The sequence below is a fragment of the Tarenaya hassleriana genome, unplaced genomic scaffold, assembly GCF_000463585.1.
Source record: "Tarenaya hassleriana unplaced genomic scaffold, ASM46358v1 Cleome37, whole genome shotgun sequence".
Lineage (NCBI taxonomy): Eukaryota > Viridiplantae > Streptophyta > Magnoliopsida > Brassicales > Cleomaceae > Tarenaya > Tarenaya hassleriana.
Genome location: NW_010966725.1, coordinates 354346 through 372861, shown reverse-complemented (window position 1 = coordinate 372861; position 18516 = coordinate 354346). Strand labels below are relative to the sequence as shown.

Genomic DNA, 18516 nt, shown 5'->3' with positions numbered 1-18516 from the left:
TAATAATTTATAGAGACTGACCACTTCTTTTTCGTCGCAGCACAAACTTGTAGTTGTAAACTTTTAAGAGCAAAAGAAAATAAAAATAGAACACCAAATGTTTGTTTCTGTATGCTATTTCCATTTTTCATGTAATATTTTATGGAGGAAAAGTTGATTAATTTAATAAAAATCTCCTTTTTTTTGTAACTTTAATACTTTTGACCCCTTAGATCAATGATACATGCATGTGGTTGGCAATGTGTTATTGCGTGTTATTATACACATCATACACTGTATAAGTATAACCACCTTCCATATATATATATATATATGCGCTCATCAATATAATTATATAAGTATAAGATATTATTATTATTTAGCAAGCTATATTGAAAAAAATCAAATCTTGGACTTTGATATTTAAAAAACATTTAAAAATTTCATTTGGGTTTAGTTTGTCATATTTATATCGGTACAATCATATATATGAGAAAATAAAAACATACATATTTGGATTCCAATGATTTCACATGGGCAATTAAAAAGCATTAGTTTGATATTATTTTAAAAAGTAATTTAATTTCAAGGGGTTTTAAAATTTATTTATTTATGAACCCCAACTCGTTTTCCCTCTAAAAAAGAACGGCCATGTAGAAAATACAATACATCTTCGCAAAAAGCAAAAAAAGCCAAAAAAGAGATCGCACCACTGCTCTCTCTTTTCAATTTGTCCGCCATGGAAGCTCACCTCGCTAAGCAATTTCCCCTTTATATCAATCCTCCTCTTTCTTTCCTTCCCTCTGTTTCCCTCCAAAAACCCACCGACGAAACCCCCAAAAGCGTCAAAATCGGCACTTTTGGTCCAATTTCTCCCAATGTCTTACGAGATTGTTCCCGCGGATCCCATCGATGTACCGAGCACGAGCTATTCTGGTCGGAGAAATTCGCCGGATCACCCCACCAGTCAGTTCACGAGGTCCCTCACATTCCGGGAACATGTTCCTGAGCCCTTCGACAGTGAGAGGTTGCCGGCGACGTTAGCTTCGGAAATTCAGAGGTTTCTCCGAGTTGCAAACTTGGTTGAGTCTGAAGAACCTCGTATTGCTTATCTATGTGGGTTTCTGTTGCCTTATTATGTTTGCCCTAATTTGGTTCAGCCTATGCTGAATTTGAATCTTTTTTTAAAATTGGGGTTTCTTGTTCAAGAATCATAAGTGAAGACCAATGTTCAGAACTTCTTGTTTTCCTATGTTGCTATAATTGTTTTTGCAGGTCGTTTTCATGCTTTCGAGATAGCACACTACATGGACAGGAATTCCACGGGAAGAGGAGTTCGGCAGTTCAAGACATCTCTTCTCCAAAGGCTTGAACAGGCAAGTCATTGAATATCAAGAACATGTGTCGGAACAGAGATATGACTTGGATCAGTTTAGGGTAGTTTATGAATTTGGTCAACACTCTGAATTCAATTCTTGTTTTCGGGGTCTCTATTTATCTGTAGGACGAAGAGGCTACCATAAGGAGAAGAAAAGAGAAGAGTGACGTTCGTGAACTGAAACGTGTTTATCATGCTTACAAGGAATACATTATCAGACATGGTGCAGAATTCAATTTGGATAATAGGTATTCTTTGTCCCTGCTGTCATGCTTTATGGTTCCATCTTGGAATTGTCTTTTGATTTTCATGATGTATACAGTCAAAGAGAGAAGCTGATAAATGCTCGTCGAATTGCTTCTGTTTTATATGAAGTTCTAAAGACAGTCACTAGTGCAGCCGGTCCTCAGGTTCCTGCCTCCCTTTCTGTGTTACACAAATATGTGTTACTTTTGCATTTGTTTCTGCAGAGTTGAAAATTGAACATGAAGTTTTGATTTCTGAATTCTGATTAGGCCATTGCAGAAAGAGACAGTATTCGTGCAAAATCTGAATTCTATGTACCATATAACATTCTTCCCCTTGACAAAGGTGGGATGCATCAAGCAATTAGGCAGCTGCCCGAGGTATACTCATCTATGGTGTCATGTGGAACACTGAGTTGTTTCTTTTTTCGTCCAGTTTTTTTCCCTTAATTTTATTTGGTAATCTTCTTTTATTATGATTTCTCATCGTAATGATTCTATCTGATTTTCTTTGTGATTTCAGATTATTTTTCATGTTGTGAATTCGTTGATGTTGTAAAATGCAGATTAATGCCGCTGTTGCAATTGTACATAACATTCGTGGTTTGCCTCCACCAGAAGAGTTTGAGAAAAATCAGCCTTACGCCGATTTATTTGTCTTCCTACAGTGTGCATTTGGGTTCCAGGTACTCGTCTAGAACTTTGGAACTGTTCACTAGAAATAGCTAAGTAGTGAGCATTTCAATTGTGTTTGATATCCTTCAGGAAGGAAATGTTGCCAACCAGAGGGAGCATCTTATTCTACTCCTCAGTAACACCATTATACGTCAACCTCAGAAGCAATCTTCAGCCCCAAAGGTGCCAGAGCATTTATGTTATCAAATGGAATTGCTTAGACTTCCATACTTTTGAAAATGACATTAAGTTATTGTTGTAATCAGACAGGTGATGAGGCTGTCGATGCACTGATGAAGAAGTTCTTCAAGAACTACACAAACTGGTGCAAATTTCTCGGGAGAAAGAACAACATCAGGTAGCAATATTAATTTCCAGAATTCTTCCTCATCCATCCACATTTCATACTTTTTATGGCTTTCACATACATTTATTTCTAACCAGTTGCTATCAAAATTTACAGGTTACCGTATGTGAAAACAGAAGCACTACAATATAAAACACTTTACATAGGACTCTATCTTCTTATATGGGGAGAGGCTGCAAATCTGAGGTTCATGCCAGAGTGTTTGTGTTACATTTTCCACCATGTAAGTTCAATGAAATATGTTTATAGGTTATTAGTGCTTTTTCTGCTGACTCTCATGATGTTGACAATATTTCTGTTGATGCTAATTCAGATGGCATATGAACTTCATGGAATTTTAACCGGTGCCATTAGTATGATAACTGGGGAAAAGGTCAAACCAGCATATGGAAGAGGGCACAATTGTTTCCTTGACAAAGTAGTTACTCCGATATACACTGTTATAAAAAAGGTAGTTCACTTTCGGATGTAGCTTCTGGAGTAGCTCACAGACAAGTGTTTAACTGCAAAGAAAAAATCTGCAGGAAGCTGCCAAGAACAAGAATGGGACTACAGATCATTCTACTTGGAGAAACTATGATGATCTTAATGAGTACTTCTGGTCAGACCTTAAATTTTCAGCGTCTTGCATCCTTGGATCTCGTATCAGTATCTAAAGCCGTAGACATTGTTAATCATATCCGTTGCTCCTCCCAGGTCTCAAGAATGCTTTGAAATAGGTTGGCCAATGCGTGATGACCATGACTTCTTCTGTTTAGAATCTCCACCAAGAAGCAAACCAGCAAGATGCCGAGGAATTTTCAAATCTCTAAGGAAAACAAAGAAAACAGATGAGGAAGTTGAGGATGATGAAGAGCAAGGGGTACACATCCCTGAACTCATGGAAACTTTACTTGCCATGATTTCACATTTGCATGTGCACAATAAGTGACCTAAAGTATAATGCATGCTTACTCATCGATAGCCGCTTCATTTATGCCTTACCAGTATGGCGATCTTAGCTCATTGAGGAGAATAAGGAGCTTAATATATTGCTTATTTCTTATGTAAGCTCATGACTCAATTAAATCATAATTCACAACTACAAATATGAAACAAGATGTGTTCCAAATTTGGGCTCACTTTGCAATTGCATTGCCTTTGAAATTTTGGACTAGGAGCTCCACTTTGTATGTCTCCAGGACAATACAGAAAGATTTTCCTTGTGATGTGATGTTTTTCTTTTGCAGGTTCTTACTGAGGAACAAAAGGAACAAAAGGAGAAAAAGGAAGAAACCTGGCTTGGAAAGACAAATTTTGTAGAGATTCGTTCATTCTGGCAGATATTCCGGAGCTTCGACAGAATGTGGAGTTTCTTTCTTTTGTCACTACAGGTTCCACTTCTTCTGGTCTTTGACTTCTTTATCAAATCTATGCAGTTCATTTATTACTATATAATTCAATTCCTGTTTCAGGCGATGATAATTATGGCTTGCCACGATGTGGATTCTCCTTTTCAAGTGTTTGATGCTGTTATATTTGAAGATGTTATGAGCATTTTCATTACATCAGCCATTATTAAACTTATACAAGGTCTGAAACAGTTTTCCAAACAACGTTATATGGTAAGACTACTCTACTTATTGCTAACATGAATCTTTGGGTTGCAGCAATTCTTGACATAATCTTCACCTGGAAAGCAAGAAAAACCATGCAAATCTCCGAAAAGAAGAAACAAATGGTTAAGCTGGGTTTTGCGGTGGTGTGGACCATTATACTTCCAGTGCTTTACGCTCATTCAAGAAGGAAGTATATGTGCTATTTCACAAATTACAAAACTTTGCTTGGCGAATGGTGCTTTTCCCCCTATATGGTTGCAGTCACAATATACCTGACAGGAAATGCGATTGAGTTGGTATTGTTTTTGGTTCCTGCCATAAGCAAATATATTGAGATTTCCAATCACCGCATCTGCAAAACTTTGTCTTGGTGGGAACAGGTAATCAGTCTCAGAAACTCCATTTCATTTGTAGGACATTAATCCCTTGAGCTTTTCACATCCATTATTCCATTTCATGCTTGGAATCTCAAAGTTGCTCTTAACAATACACTCAATTACTTTGCAACCTGAAATATCCTTGACATGCAATCTTTTTGCAGCCCAGGATATATGTTGGGCGTGGAATGCAAGAAACTCAGGTGTCACAGTTCAAGTACGTCTTGTGTCACTTTTCTACTGCTTTATTATTGTTCAGTTCCATTTCTTCTTTCCCTGAGGTTTCAAGTTCACTTATTGTTCAGGTACACCCTTTTCTGGATTTTGGTTCTCCTGAGTAAATTTTTTTTCAGTTATGCATTTGAGGTAAGTAAAACCGAAGTTTTCCTGTAATTTTGGACAGTTATTATTCTGAGCAACCCGGTTTGCTTCTTGTTTACCTCTCTCCTACATTCTTTTTTTTTTTTGGCGAATGCAGATAAAGCCCCTGATAGAACCTACACGGATGATAATGAATGTTGGGGTGCGGAATTATGAGTGGCATGAAATTTTTCCAGAAGGTATACTCTAGTTATCTAAATTACTTGTAGTTACAACTATTTACCTTATTTTGAGGTCACTGATAGTATCTTCTTCTATAGTGAAGAGCAATGCTGCTGCGATTGTGGCCATATGGTCACCAATCATATTGGTGAGTACTCAATAAAGATCAGTGCAAAACCAACCCCCCATTGATATGACAACCCCATACATATTACGAGAAAATGAGTGCATTTGATAAACTGTTGAATTGCTACCAATTCGTGACGCTCAAGGATCAACTCTGATCTTTCAGGTCTACTTCATGGACACACAGATATGGTATTCAGTTTTTTGTACTATATTTGGCGGGCTGTATGGAATTCTGCATCACCTTGGGGAGGTATAATACATGTAATGTTGTTGTGTTTGTGATTGTATGCTTTTCCTGGTTGGATTGTTGCAGTTTCAGACCAACTTCTCTTTGCATAACTATTCAGATTCGGACTCTGGGAATGTTGAGAGGACGGTTTCACACTTTGCCTTCTGCATTCAATATTACTCTTATTCCACGTTCACCCAAAGATGAGAAAAACAGAAATCAGAGAGGCTTCTTCCCATTCAACATTGGCAGGGTAAGAAGTTATATGAGCAGCTCATTTATAAACACAAAATCAATCTAGTTTCTTATCGAAAAATTGGTGTCCTGTCTGTTCAGGTCCCCGAGGCCGAGAAGAATAGTATGGCGAAGTTTGTCTTGGTCTGGAACCAAATCATCAACAGTTTCAGATCAGAGGATCTGATAAGTAACAGGCAAAAGACTCTCTTTCTTGTATTGTCTGCACGTAAAGTTTGACTTATTCAAAGTAGTTTGCAAATCACTAAATATTTTCTCATCAGGGAGCTGGATTTGATGACAATGCCAATATCATCAGAGCTATTATCTGGGATGGTCCGTTGGCCCATGTTTCTCCTTGCAAACAAGGTAGTTTTCTTACGGACGTTCTTCACAATGTTTTATGAGTCTTTCAGTTTATCGGTAAATATAGCTGCCACATCTTACTAGTTTTCAACAGCTCTGAGCATTGCAAAAGATTTTGTTGGGAAGGATGAGGCTCTTTACAGAAGGATTAGGAAAGACGAATACATGTACTATGCAGTAAAAGAATGCTATGAATCCTTGAAGTACATTCTTCAGATTCTCGTTATTGGTGATCTTGAAAAAAAGTAAGTTGTTATTGCGCTCTCGTCTACTTTACACAGTTTCACTTCATCACAATTTGTATTCTCAATCTTGTTTTAGGGTTATATCTTGCATAATAAATGAAATAGAGGAAAGCATCAGACAATCAAGTTTGCTTGAGGATTTTAAAATGAGTGAGCTCCCAGCGTTGCATGAAAAATGTATTCAGCTGGTTCAACTTCTGGTAATCACCTTGCCATATGGTTATTAAATTCAGATTTTAGAGCAACAATCGTTCCCTTCTTATAGCATAGTCGGTGTCGGTCTAATGGTTTCAATTTATGCATTTCTTGTTCATTGTTTCCCAGGTTGAGGGAATCGACGACCAACATGATAAAGTTGTGAAGGTTCTTCAGGACATCTTTGAGCTGGTAACAAATGATATGATGATACACGGTGACAGGTCAGTGGGAACAGAAGTCAACAGGTTTCATTTCCTTTTTTAGACATCTCTTTGTGAAGGAATGAGCAATCTGTTTTTGCTTAATCTTGTTCTTGTCGTCTTCAGAATTTTGGATTTGCTAGATGATCGCCAAGAAACAGAGGAGGAAGATTTTTTTATGAGAATAATAGAACCACAGTTGTTTGAATCCTATGGAGAAAGGAAATGCATTCATTTTCCTCTGCCAGATAGTGCTTCTTTGAATGAACAGGTACCTGTCATTTTTTCTAGTATCACTTGTTGATCTGCATTCCACTAGAATTTCTCTTTTAATCATCGCTCAGATGCGTCGGTCCCACGAACATGCTGCAATGCCCTGATGTTTCTACCTTTTTTTGTGGCAGCTCCAACGTTTTCTTTTATTGTTAACTGTCAAAGATACTGCAATGGACATACCAGAGAACTTAGAAGCTCGGAGACGTATTTGTTTCTTTGCTACTTCACTTTTCATGGATATGCCAGCCGCTCCTAAAGTACGCAATATGCTGTCTTTCAGGTCCGCCTTTCCAACTTTCCCGTCTGAAGATTTACTGGACATCTAAAATGCTTTAAAAAAAATCCTGAATGAGTATCTGTTTTGATCTTATGACGTAAGGAATGACAATTTTTGTTGCAGTGTTATGACTCCACATTACCAAGAAGATATTAACTTTTCAATGAAGGAGCTGCATTCTAGCAAGTCTAGTGTGTCAATCATCTTTTATATGAAGAAAATATTTCCAGGTAAATCTTAGAACCTGGTCATTTTGACCACCAGTCTTGATTGCTCATGTTTCAGAGTTATGTATTTTGGCTGCCTGTCAGATGAGTGGAAAAACTTTCTTGAGCGAATGGGATGTGACAACTTGGATGCATTAAAAAATGAGGGTAAAGAAGAAGAGCTTCGGAAATGGGCGTCTTTTCGTGGACAAACATTAGGCAGAACGGGTGAGAAATGTTATCATATGTGCAACTTGCCAGATTGTCTTCTCATCTATCTTTTACATTGAGTTAAAAAAAAAATCATTTTATTCATGCATAACAGTTCGTGGTATGATGTATTACCGAGAAGCATTGAAATTACAGGCCTTCCTTGACATGGCAGATGATGAAGGTTCGCATTCTTTACTCTAGTCTATGTGCTTAACTCTTTCAGTTTAGTTGACATACCCTTGATGCATTTAGTCCTAGTTACTGAAAGATATTTTTCAAATGTGGATGATCGTTTTCTTGTGCAGATATTCTTGAAGGATATGACGATGTGGAAAGAAGTAACCGTGCTTTAGCGGGACAACTAGATGCATTAGCAGATATGAAATTCACATATGTCGTTTCTTGTCAAATGTTTGGAGCCCAAAAATCCTCTGGAGATCCCCATGCACAAGACATACTCGACCTGATGATAAAGTAAGTTTGTGTATACCAATAAAAAGCATATACGGCCAATAATCTTGGTTCGTTCTTTAGCCAAATCATGAATTTTTAACGGTATTACACACGAATGTTGCATTTAGGTACCCAGCTCTTCGTGTTGCATATGTTGAGGAGAGGGAAGAAATTGTGTTAAATAAACCAAAGCCAGAGAAGGTTTACTATTCTATATTGGTTAAAGCTGTCAATGGTCTTGATCAGGTATCAAATTTTTTCATATTTCTTATCAGTTCTTGAGAGTTTGATGTGCGATTAGAACTATACAATCTTCCCCATGTAGTAATGAACTTGGTTGTGGTCATTCAGGAAGTATATCGTATCAAACTTCCTGGAACCCCAAACATTGGAGAGGGGAAGCCTGAAAATCAAAATCATGCAATAATTTTCACGCGTGGTGAAGCACTTCAGACTATTGATATGAACCAAGTACGCTTTTGCCACTTTGGCTTTTTGTACTTTGCGTATGAACAAAATTTGGTTCTGAAACTTCTCTAATATTCCCAGGATAACTATCTGGAGGAGGCTTTCAAAATGAGAAATCTTCTTCAAGAATTTCTTCGCAAGCGTGGAAGAAAACCTCCGAGAATTCTTGGGTTAAGGGAACACATATTCACTGGCAGGTTAGCTCCTAGCATGTATTCCACAGCCTTTTCCGTATAATCCACAGCAGTAATGTGGAGGGTTTGTGTTGTGTCAAACCATAAGCTAAGAATTTATGATTCTCTGATATTGCAGTGTTTCTTCTCTAGCGTGGTTCATGTCATATCAAGAGACCAGCTTTGTTACGATCGGGCAGAGACTTCTTGCTAATCCTCTGAGGCAAGAATTCTTATTCTCAACACCTACAAAATCACGGTGCTGAGGCCATTAACCACATGGTTTCTATCGTTTCCATTGATACACAGGGTACGTTTTCACTACGGGCATCCTGATGTCTTCGATAGGATATTTCACATAACAAGGGGTGGTGTGAGCAAAGCATCAAAGACCATTAATTTAACAGAGGATGTTTTTGCTGGTAAAGATTCATTCTTTACTGGAAATTTTCTTTATCAGCAATCACCAAGAGTTTTTGTTTGGTAAACTCAAGAGTTATTGTTGCTTACGTCGTTCTTGATGTCCTTTAGGATTCAATACCACCTTACGACGGGGATGCATAACGTACCATGAATACCTCCAAGTTGGAAAAGGTCGTGATGTTGGCCTAAACCAGATTTCAAAGTTTGAAGCCAAGGTAGCCAACGGAAACAGCGAGCAAACATTAAGCCGTGACATTTACCGTTTAGGACAACGGTTTGATTTCTTCAGAATGCTGTCCTGCTATTTCACAACAATTGGGTTTTACTTCAGTAGCATGGTAATGTACAAAAAAACTTCTCTGACTCATCAATTTTCAGGTTTCAGTTGTGGCGTGAGCTCTGATATCCACTGAACTTTTGTACAGATTTCAGTGCTGGGGATATATATTTATCTATATGGGCAACTATACCTCGTTCTCAGCGGGCTGCAGAAAACACTTATCCTCGAAGCCAAAGTGAAAAACATAAAATCATTGGAAACAGCCCTTGCTTCCCAGTCATTTATCCAGTTAGGTCTTTTGACCGGCTTACCGATGGTGATGGAGATTGCATTGGAGAAAGGATTTCTCACAGCCCTTCAAGACTTCATCCTCATGCAACTTCAGCTTGCTGCATTCTTCTTCACTTTCTCCCTAGGAACAAAAACACATTACTATGGCAGAACTATTCTACATGGAGGTGCCAAATACAGACCAACTGGGCGTAAGGTCGTGGTGTTTCATGCCAGCTTCAGCGAAAACTACAGATTATATTCCCGAAGCCATTTCGTCAAAGGGTTCGAGCTCATCATTCTTCTGATTGTCTATGAGTTGTTCAAGCGTACTTCTCAAAGCAACATGGCTTTCGCTTTGATCACCTACTCGGTGTGGTTCATGTCTCTCACTTGGCTATGCGCCCCGTTTCTTTTCAACCCTTCTGGATTTTCCTGGGAGAGAATAGTCGATGACTGGAAAGATTGGAACAAGTGGATTAAAGAGCAAGGCGGGATAGGAATTCAACAAGACAAGAGTTGGCAATCGTGGTGGAATGATGAGCAAGCCCATCTCCGGGGCTCTGGTTTAGGGGCTCGCTTGTTGGAGATATTTCTGTCTCTCAGGTTCTTCTTATACCAATATGGTTTGGTTTATCACCTTGACATCACCCAAAGCAACACCAATATCATAGTCTATGCACTTTCCTGGGTCGTGATCATTGCCACATTTCTCACTGTCAAGGTAATCCTTTTACTACTATAATTTTTCCCCAAATCCTAAAGAAAAACCAAATCTGAGACAGAGAAATTACAGTAAAAAACTTTTAAAACTCACAAGATGTTTTCTTGTCACCAGAGAGAGTTCTCATCGATCTTCGCTTTTTGCAGGCCGTGGCGCTCGGGAGGCAACTCTTCAGCACAAGAAAACATCTTGTTTTCCGGTTCTTCAAAGTGTTTATTTTCCTGAGTATTCTAGCCATCATAATTACACTATCCAGAATCTGTCACCTTTCTCTGAAAGACCTTGTTGTCTGCTGCTTAGCCTTCTTGCCCACTGGTTGGGGCTTGATTCTGGTACATGTTCCACAAACCATGTCAAAGACAGTTCCTGTCAGGACCAGACAATAAATCTTGCTTTCTTCTCATATGTTCCACGTTTCCTGTCAGGCCCAGACAATAAATCTTGCTTTCTTCTCATATGTTCCACGTTTGTTGCAGATCGCACAAGCGGTTAGGCCAAAGATAGAGGACACTGGCTTGTGGGAGTTCACTCGGGTTCTCGCCCGGGCATACGATTATGGAATGGGGGTTGTTCTGTTTGCTCCAGTGGCTATTCTTGCATGGCTTCCTATCATTTCCGCTTTCCAGACACGGTTTCTCTTCAACGAAGCATTCAACAGAAGACTGCAAATTCAACCGATTCTTGAAAGGAAGAAGAAGAATAGATGAAGTCACTGTTCTTTCTTCTTTCTGCTACGTTTTTTGCTTGTACAGTAGTGACTACTTCATTTGCCTTTGCTCTGTACAAAAAGCCGATTCATAGAAACTCTGATTTCATAATAACAAGCATTAAAATTTAAATCTGATATAAATTGTTGGCGACCCTTTGTCCAAGTTCATGTCTTCAACTTTTGGAAAAAGTAACTTCACATATTACATCCATTTGAATAAATATATGTAATATTTTGGAATTCTAGAGAGAGAGAGAGGATGCTTCCTCGTAGGATTGTTCTGTCTGCTTCTGCCGTTCGATTTCTGTCATCTTCCCATCGGATTCCATCGTCTCAACGATTTCCCGGCGACGACAATCTCTCCAGGCTGAGTCACAAGGACTGGCTGGCGCCGAACGAGGTTTTGAAAATCTTCGACAATGTCAAAGATCCGAGCTTTCTCATGCCCGCGTACGAACATTACTCGAGACGGAAAGATTATCAACCGACAGAATCTCTCTATACCCTTTTGATAAACAAGCTGGGGCAAGCTAGGATGTTCGACGAAATCGAAGAGATCATGAAAAGTTTGAAGCTTGAGAAGCGATGCCGTTTGTCTGAGGAGTTCTTCTACAATGTAATGAGGGTTTATGGGAATTTAGCCGGTCGAATCAAACGAGCAATCGAGATTTTGTTTGATATGCCGGAATTTGGGTGTTGGCCAAGTGCCAAAAGTTTCAACTTTGTTTTGAATCTTCTTGTTTCAGCGAAGCTGTTCGATGTTGTTCATGAGATCTTCATGAGTGCTCCCAAGTTGGGTGTTGAGATCGATGCTTGTTGTTTGAATATACTCATCAAAGGGTTGTGTGAGAGTGGGGATATGGATGCTGCACTCCAACTGCTCGACGAATTTCCTAAGCAGAACTCACGGCCTAATGTGATGACGTTTTCGCCATTGATCCGAGCTTTCTGCCTTCGGGGGAAGTTCGAGGAAGCTTTCAAGTTGATGGAGAGAATGGAGAAGGAAGGAATCGAACCTGACGCAATCACGTTCAACATTTTGATATCGGGTCTGAGGAAGAAAGGTAGGGTTGAAGAAGGGATTGAACTCTTGGAGAAGATGAAGTTGAAGGGATGTGAACCTAATCCCGGGTCGTATCAGGAGGTTCTATATGGTCTTTTGGACAAAAACAGGATCTTGGAAGCCAACAAGATGATGGGTCAGATGATTTCATGGGGCATGAGACCGAGTTTCGCATCTTACAAGAAGATGATTCAGGGGCTATGCCAAGAGGAGGCGATCTCAGAAATGGAGTGGGTTTTGAGGCAAATGGTGAAGCAAGGCTTTGTCCCGAAAACAGGGATGTGGTGGAAGATTCTTCAGTCTGTAGTTTCTGAGAAGAATCATCCTCATGTGAATTTGGATCACATAATTGATAGCTAAAGAAACCTCTGTTTAGCAATGAGCACGAGTTCTTGAGTGTAATGATGTATTCTTTGATCAGAGAGACATAAACAAGCTTTTGTCCACAGACTCCACACGAGCTTTTCTTCCGGAATTCTACGTGAGCTCTAACGAAGGAACCAGAAAATGAAGCAGGAACAACGAGAAGGACCAAGCCTTTGTCCTAAGATCTGTACAAGGATTCCAAAAATCTTGTAACAAACATAAAGCTATATTAGCTTACATCCCAACCTATGCTTGATTATCTATACATGGTCACTTTTCACTTTGAGATGTTTCCCTTTCATTCTCTTCAACGCTTTTAGGCGTGTCGGCTTTCTCTTCGCCAACCGAGATGTTCCTGTCAGCGATATCTGTGGATTTCAAGTCTTCTACTTGTATTTTCTCTTCTTTCACTACACTATTGGCTGAAATGTTTGGAACGGCACTTGTATCTGTCTTCTGGTTGGAAGATGGCTCTACATGATCACTTTCGCCTGTACTGATAGTATTTTCGGCTTGTGTTCTTGGTGTTCCAAGGTCCTGTAAGCAGTCAGCTGCAGATACATCATTGGAAAATTCAGATTCAGAATCAGACTCAGTCTCAGATTCGGGGACAATATCTTGCTCTACCACTGTTAAGCCGCCATCTCTGGATTTCCTTGATCCTTTACGTGAAAAGGCATGCTTTATGTGCCTTGTAGACTTCTCAGCATGTTTCAGTAAGCTCTTGGCGACATCTTTCATGTGTCCCTTGTGTTGATTATTGTCTGGCAAACTCCCGTCTGGACTCAGAGCTCCGCCTTTCGGTGTCCTGCTCGAAAGGGGGCCCGAGAGGCTGTCTTCAACGATGAACCTTACCCCAATACCCTTTTGATTCACTGCCTTCAGGTTGATACGGGGAGATTGAAAATCCTCCTCTACGTTTCCGATATGACCTTCCTCCTTTTTGCTGTTCCTGTTAAACATTAAACCAATTCTCTTCAAGCCCCGACCAACAGACTTTATCGGGTTCTTCGAATCCCGATTTTCGTCAGAGTTGCTGCTTTCGTTGTTGGGTGACCCAGACTTGGTTGAATGGGTGCTTCCACCAGTATCGTTAGGAACTCTCTTTATCTGATTATCGAGGCGTCTGTCCTTTCCTTTCCTCGGCTCCCAAATCTGTGAGACTTCACTTCCCGGTTGATGAATCCAGATTCCAGTCTCTTCTTGCCCTTCAATGTTAATTGGCTCCATATTATCTGGAACCCTTGGGGACTTGTCAGATACCACCGACGAGAAGGAGCCTTTATTCGTAGAATCGGAGGCAAAGGAATTTCGTATGTCTTCCTTGTCGATTGAAGCTTCATCAAAGCAATCATCTTTCCACTGTTGAAAGGATCATCAAAAGTCACGTAAAAAGGATTCTAACATCGTGTTTTCGAAAGGGTAAATAACGATATTTTACCTTTGCATTGTCCTCAAGCACGGTTATAGCGAGATGCAGCCTCCCGGTTTTAATGTTCTTAAGAGGTAACCACATATCATGTCTTTGACCACTTCTAACCTCCGCAATGTTTATTGAACATTCTCTGCAGAGTAAAAATCAAATCCGAAAAAAAGAAACTATGAGGAGACAGAACACGAAAAATCTACACAGAACCATCGGAATTAGGGTTTAGGTTACGGAGTAAAACCCGAGGGTGTCATCAACAAATCTGTCCTTGTCCACAACTTCAATGTTAAGTATGTTCTGACAGTCCCATGTACATATCGGTATCTTGAACTCTTCATGCCATTTGGGAGAGAGTGTTTTCTTCTGAATCTTGGTTTTGAACTGATATTTCCCAAGCTGTCCTTTCACATAAGGATCTGCCAAACCTGAACCACAACATCACAGAGAGAAATCTCATTCATACGAAATCGGTTTCTTTGAAAGTAGAGAACTAACCATTCAATTCAAGAGATAATCATAACACTAACCATTCAGATCCGACGGTTTAATATCGGATGCTTCAACGACTTCAACTAAGGCATGTGCCACAGGTTCTTTCTCGTCGACAAAAAACCAATTTTCTGGAACCAAACATGTAGCAAGCATTTTGTCTCGTCATATTGGACTGATCATAGATTACGAACAAACATGAAATAGAAGCCAAGGGCTCGAACGTTCTGCAATAGTTACCTGACTGAGGGCTAACAAATTTCTCCATATCAACAACCAGCATATTTGGCTGTTAACGAAATCATTGCAAGAGAAAAAGAACAAAAAAACATTAGTAAAACGAGGTCCTTTAGACGGGAGCCATCGTGTGCTCGGACATAAGTCTATAGAGAATAATAGATATAATCACAAGTCGAAAAGTTTGACCTCAACAAGGGTCTGCTCAAATGCGATAGAGAGAAGTTTGTCCTGAGAGAAGAAGGAGAGAAATGAAATGAGTGTTATAAAGGAAGCAGAATTTCCGAGATATTTTCTGAATATCATCAACCTTCGGTTACTTACAAGCCATCCTGCAATCCCGGGAAGCACTGCAACGTCAAGTCCATGAGTGAAGATCGGTTTCACGGTCATTTGGAAATAGGGCGGCTCTGCAAAACAAACACGTAAACGCCCCAAGAAAGGCCACCTCCGGAGAAACTTCACTCCGACCAACACCTTCATCAAATATTTTTTGCAGAAAATGCAGGAAAAAAAAGAAAAGAATAAGCCTACCAAGTTGCAGAAAAACACGTAAAATGCTTATATAAATCGCGGGTAGGATGATAGGTTCGCTACCTTTCCTTCGACGTGCATTCCTGTCAAATGTAACTTCGCCCACATCCCGAATCCAAGTCTTTTTCTCAATTTCACAGCAAGTATCGCACTCATATCATCAGCTGTGAGAAAATTCATTCCAAGTTCCAGGACCTGCATAATATACTCCAAGCGTAACTTCTTCTTCCGACTTTCAGATATTTTAAGAGGGCGTTAGGACAAAAGCTGAAGTGTTACAAAATATACCAAGTGATCATCACCCGTAGACTGGCGAAGGACCCTTATGTCGGTCAACATAGGCGGGTTTCTTCCCAAATAGAGGTGCTGCACTATCGCCTTTTTCTGCACATGCACCATAGAGAACAATGGTTTTGTCACTAATCAAAAGTCCTTTCTTTGGAATGTGAATCAAGTTTCTGATAAACTAAGATGCATAGTAATCTCCTAAAGATCGACATGTGCCTCAAAATGGCCGATTCGATACTCAACCAAAAAAGATGAACCGAAAAGGAAAATCTCGGCGGATTCATACCGCTGTCCAAGGTCTATACTTCTCCAAGAACCAAGGTATTATGGGGAGAAGAATCTTCTGAGACGCAATCTGTTCCATACATATAGGCCATATCTTCTCCATAGCATGATTCAACCATCTGACTGTTTCAGAATCCGATAGAACCTGAAAGATGAAAGGAATTGAAAAGGATAAACAAGAGCGAAGCAAGTTCCTTTATACGTGACTAAGTTAATGTCCTTCCTTTGAGCCAAGAAAAGTCAGGGCAATGAAGCACAGGATTACAACCAAAAGGTACAATCGTAAAGAACAATATATGTATATTAGCTTTTAGTTCAACAAAAGAGATCATTGCAAAGCGAAAAGCAATAAAATTTCAACACTTTGTATAGACTGATCTCTCAGCGACTACTAAAGTTCGAACCTTGAAGTATTCGTAAGTGACACTGACCAAATATCTTCAAGATCAAACCAGAAATTGGGTTGAACAGATAAATCTTAAAAATTGAATCTTTCCACTTAAAGATGAAAACTTTGAAGTAAAATTACCCTTCTCTGGTTAGATTGCTTCCTCTCTTCAAACTGCAATTTCCTCCTCAATCTCATAACATACCTTTCATGAACCTAAACAAACCAACAAAAGCCACCAAATTAATCAACAATCCATGAAACAAAGTCCATTAAATTTAGGCAAACAGCCAAGAGGGAGCAGAACATTACCAGGTAGAGATAAATCAGAGCGAGGAAATAGAAAACGGCATGGGATCGATTCAGGGAGGAGAGAAGCCAGAGGAAAAGCAACACAATCACCACGTGATGGATCAGCGAGGACTCCATTGCAGTCGTAACAATCTCGTCACTTGATCGAAATCGGTCAAACCCAGAAGAGAGAGAGGAGCAAGAAATCGAAGGATCCCTACTTTTCGCCGAAAGATAAAATACCCAACTCAGAAAACGTTCGAAACCGATTCGGAACTTGACGAGTTATGACGGAAGATGGAGAGTAAAAGAAACACCGCTGAAGAAGAAAACAACTGTTGCCAAATACAACGATCAGCGAACCGCCATTTCCTTTTCTGGGTATTATGCTTCCCAAAGGGATATAAACAAGAATTTGCACTGGATCATTTTTTTCCCCGTCGATGAATCTGTGATTTGTCTCGTTTTCAAAAAAACAAAAATTGAGATTGTCTCCGTGTCTCTTCCTGAAAACGGCGTCGTGTTGGCGCAGTCAAAGAACCGTGGAATCAGTTTTATATTTTCAAACATTAAAAATAAATTAACGTGAGAGCCAGGGCATTCGAAACATAACTCTCGTCGGAACAACTCCGAGGAACACAAAAACACGAAGGAAAACTCCAAGAGACGAGAAGCGCGTTGGGGGAACGTGGGACCCACTAAGAGTTCGTTGGGTCAGTCAAACGATCTGGACCGTTGGTTAAGGTCGGTCAATGAGACGGACGCCTACGATTTCTTGACAGTATCATATGATTTTTTTTGTAAACGACAGTTTCATATATTACTATTATTGCATAGTTTAATGTGATTGGGGTAAGATATGATTGTGATAGTGAAATGATTTACAGAAACTGTAAAATTTGAATTGAATCTAATCAAGAAAAAAAATTAATAAAAAAATTAATAATCGGAAAATATGAGATACTATTAAATGGCGAAATTGCACTTTAGAAATCAAAGAATTTTCATGTCGATGGGAACCTGTCGTCGTCATCCGTAAGGTACGCTGTCAATTTCCGGACAAAAATCATTCGCTCGTCGGCAACACCTTTTTTATTTTCTTAAATGTTTTTTATTCATTTCATTTGGGCCATTTGGAGCATATTAGTCTAGCCCATTATCTTTTCAAGGCCCATATAATCAATCACTAAGGCCCAATATTACAACCGAATTCCAACCGTTGCATCATCTTTCATCCGACGGATAAAAAAGAGACACGTGTGTAGGCTCTGTCACGTATAATTACTAATTAGACCTCTCTCTTCCGTGTTGAACTCCACGTCTTGTTGACTTTAGTACTGACCGGTTGAGAAGTTGCTTTTGGTAGCGATTGCGGGTGGGTGCAGTTAGAAGTGAATGGTTCATTATGGTTGCGGTTACGTTTTGATATAAATTGTCAAAAAAAAATTATTTAAAAATAATTTTTTATAATAGTTTTAATTAAATTTTTCGTATTATTCTATTTTGAGTAAAAAAATAATTTTATTATAAAAATTATTAAAAATAATCATTATTAGACTTAAAAATTATACTATTGTATTTTTTTTATTAAAATATAATACTAAAAAATAATATCAAATCATAACACTAAACAAAATCATCACCAATATATATATTAATGTTTTATATAATTTCTAATAAAAATATTTTAGTTTTTTTGTTAAAACGCCGGAAACCGCTACCAAAACGCAAGTTGGAAACTGCGATTACAAAACACAAGTTTGGTTGCGGTTGGTTGCGGTTCAACCAGTCAGTTTTTCAATCGTCCGCAACCGCCGAAAATCGCAACCGCTCCGTTTGCAGGTGGTGGCAACCAGTCGCCCCCTTTGCGTTCTCGTCTTTGTTTTTCGCTCTCGGTGGTATTTATCCTTT

At 39.2% G+C, this 18516-nt stretch overlaps 3 protein-coding genes across 5 annotated transcripts; 2 read left to right on the top strand and 1 right to left on the bottom strand.

Annotated features, from left to right (window-relative positions):
• Positions 1-690: 690 nt before the first annotated feature.
• LOC104822598 (putative callose synthase 8) lies at positions 691-11367 on the top strand. The gene is made up of 41 exons (XM_010553863.1): positions 691-1095; positions 1255-1355; positions 1484-1605; positions 1680-1767; positions 1873-1983; positions 2169-2288; positions 2368-2460; positions 2544-2635; positions 2741-2867; positions 2958-3095; positions 3169-3245; positions 3341-3506; positions 3874-4017; positions 4099-4216; positions 4294-4622; positions 4784-4836; positions 4925-4985; positions 5098-5179; positions 5261-5310; positions 5455-5541; positions 5639-5773; positions 5857-5951; positions 6039-6123; positions 6205-6365; positions 6442-6565; positions 6690-6784; positions 6890-7034; positions 7168-7319; positions 7440-7546; positions 7628-7750; positions 7848-7916; positions 8041-8209; positions 8317-8434; positions 8540-8659; positions 8738-8853; positions 8969-9052; positions 9139-9251; positions 9361-9590; positions 9678-10526; positions 10673-10858; positions 11003-11367. Exons 1-41 carry the CDS (start codon positions 858-860, stop codon positions 11231-11233), a joined length of 5904 nt encoding a protein of 1967 aa, XP_010552165.1. The 5' UTR covers positions 691-857; the 3' UTR covers positions 11234-11367.
• A 22-nt stretch (positions 11368-11389) lies between these two features.
• On the top strand, positions 11390-12950 carry LOC104822596 (pentatricopeptide repeat-containing protein At3g14580, mitochondrial). The gene has a single exon (XM_010553859.1). It carries the CDS (start codon positions 11495-11497, stop codon positions 12656-12658), a length of 1164 nt encoding a protein of 387 aa, XP_010552161.1. The 5' UTR covers positions 11390-11494; the 3' UTR covers positions 12659-12950.
• On the bottom strand, positions 12807-17234 carry LOC104822597 (C2 domain-containing protein At1g53590). 3 transcript variants are annotated; one of them, XM_010553861.2, is made up of 13 exons: positions 16627-17234; positions 16456-16530; positions 15928-16071; positions 15642-15737; positions 15417-15548; positions 15144-15296; positions 15009-15050; positions 14823-14871; positions 14621-14713; positions 14335-14518; positions 14106-14229; positions 13292-14026; positions 13044-13215 (listed from the first exon to the last, which is right to left on the bottom strand). In XM_010553861.2, the coding sequence occupies exons 1-13, from the start codon at positions 16741-16743 to the stop codon at positions 13138-13140; spliced, it is 2022 nt and encodes a 673-aa protein (XP_010552163.1). In that variant the 5' UTR covers positions 16744-17234; the 3' UTR covers positions 13044-13137. The 3 variants fall into 3 exon arrangements, with proteins under 3 accessions (XP_010552162.1, XP_019059103.1, XP_010552163.1); XM_010553860.2 differs by having other exon boundaries at positions 12807-14026; positions 16627-17221; XM_019203558.1 differs by lacking the exons at positions 16456-16530; positions 16627-17234 and having other exon boundaries at positions 12807-14026; positions 15947-16018.
• Positions 17235-18516: the final 1282 nt, after the last annotated feature.

Excerpts from the sequence above, each read along its gene's own strand:
- LOC104822598 (XM_010553863.1), top strand. The coding sequence starts at position 858 with ATGTCTTACGAGATTGTTCCCGCGGATCCCATCGATGTACCGAGCACG. Across the intron at positions 1,096-1,254 it reads ACCTCGTATTGCTTATCTAT|GTCGTTTTCATGCTTTCGAG; the intron begins GTGGGTTTCTGT and ends TTGTTTTTGCAG. Across the intron at positions 1,606-1,679 it reads GAATTCAATTTGGATAATAG|TCAAAGAGAGAAGCTGATAA; the intron begins GTATTCTTTGTC and ends TGATGTATACAG.
- LOC104822596 (XM_010553859.1), top strand. The coding sequence starts at position 11,495 with ATGCTTCCTCGTAGGATTGTTCTGTCTGCTTCTGCCGTTCGATTTCTG.
- LOC104822597 (XM_010553860.2), bottom strand. The coding sequence starts at position 16,743 with ATGGAGTCCTCGCTGATCCATCACGTGGTGATTGTGTTGCTTTTCCTC. Across the intron at positions 15,297-15,416 it reads GAATGCACGTCGAAGGAAAG|GTGTTGGTCGGAGTGAAGTT; the intron begins GTAGCGAACCTA and ends TATTTGATGAAG. Across the intron at positions 14,027-14,105 it reads TGCTTGAGGACAATGCAAAG|TGGAAAGATGATTGCTTTGA; the intron begins GTAAAATATCGT and ends TCCTTTCAACAG.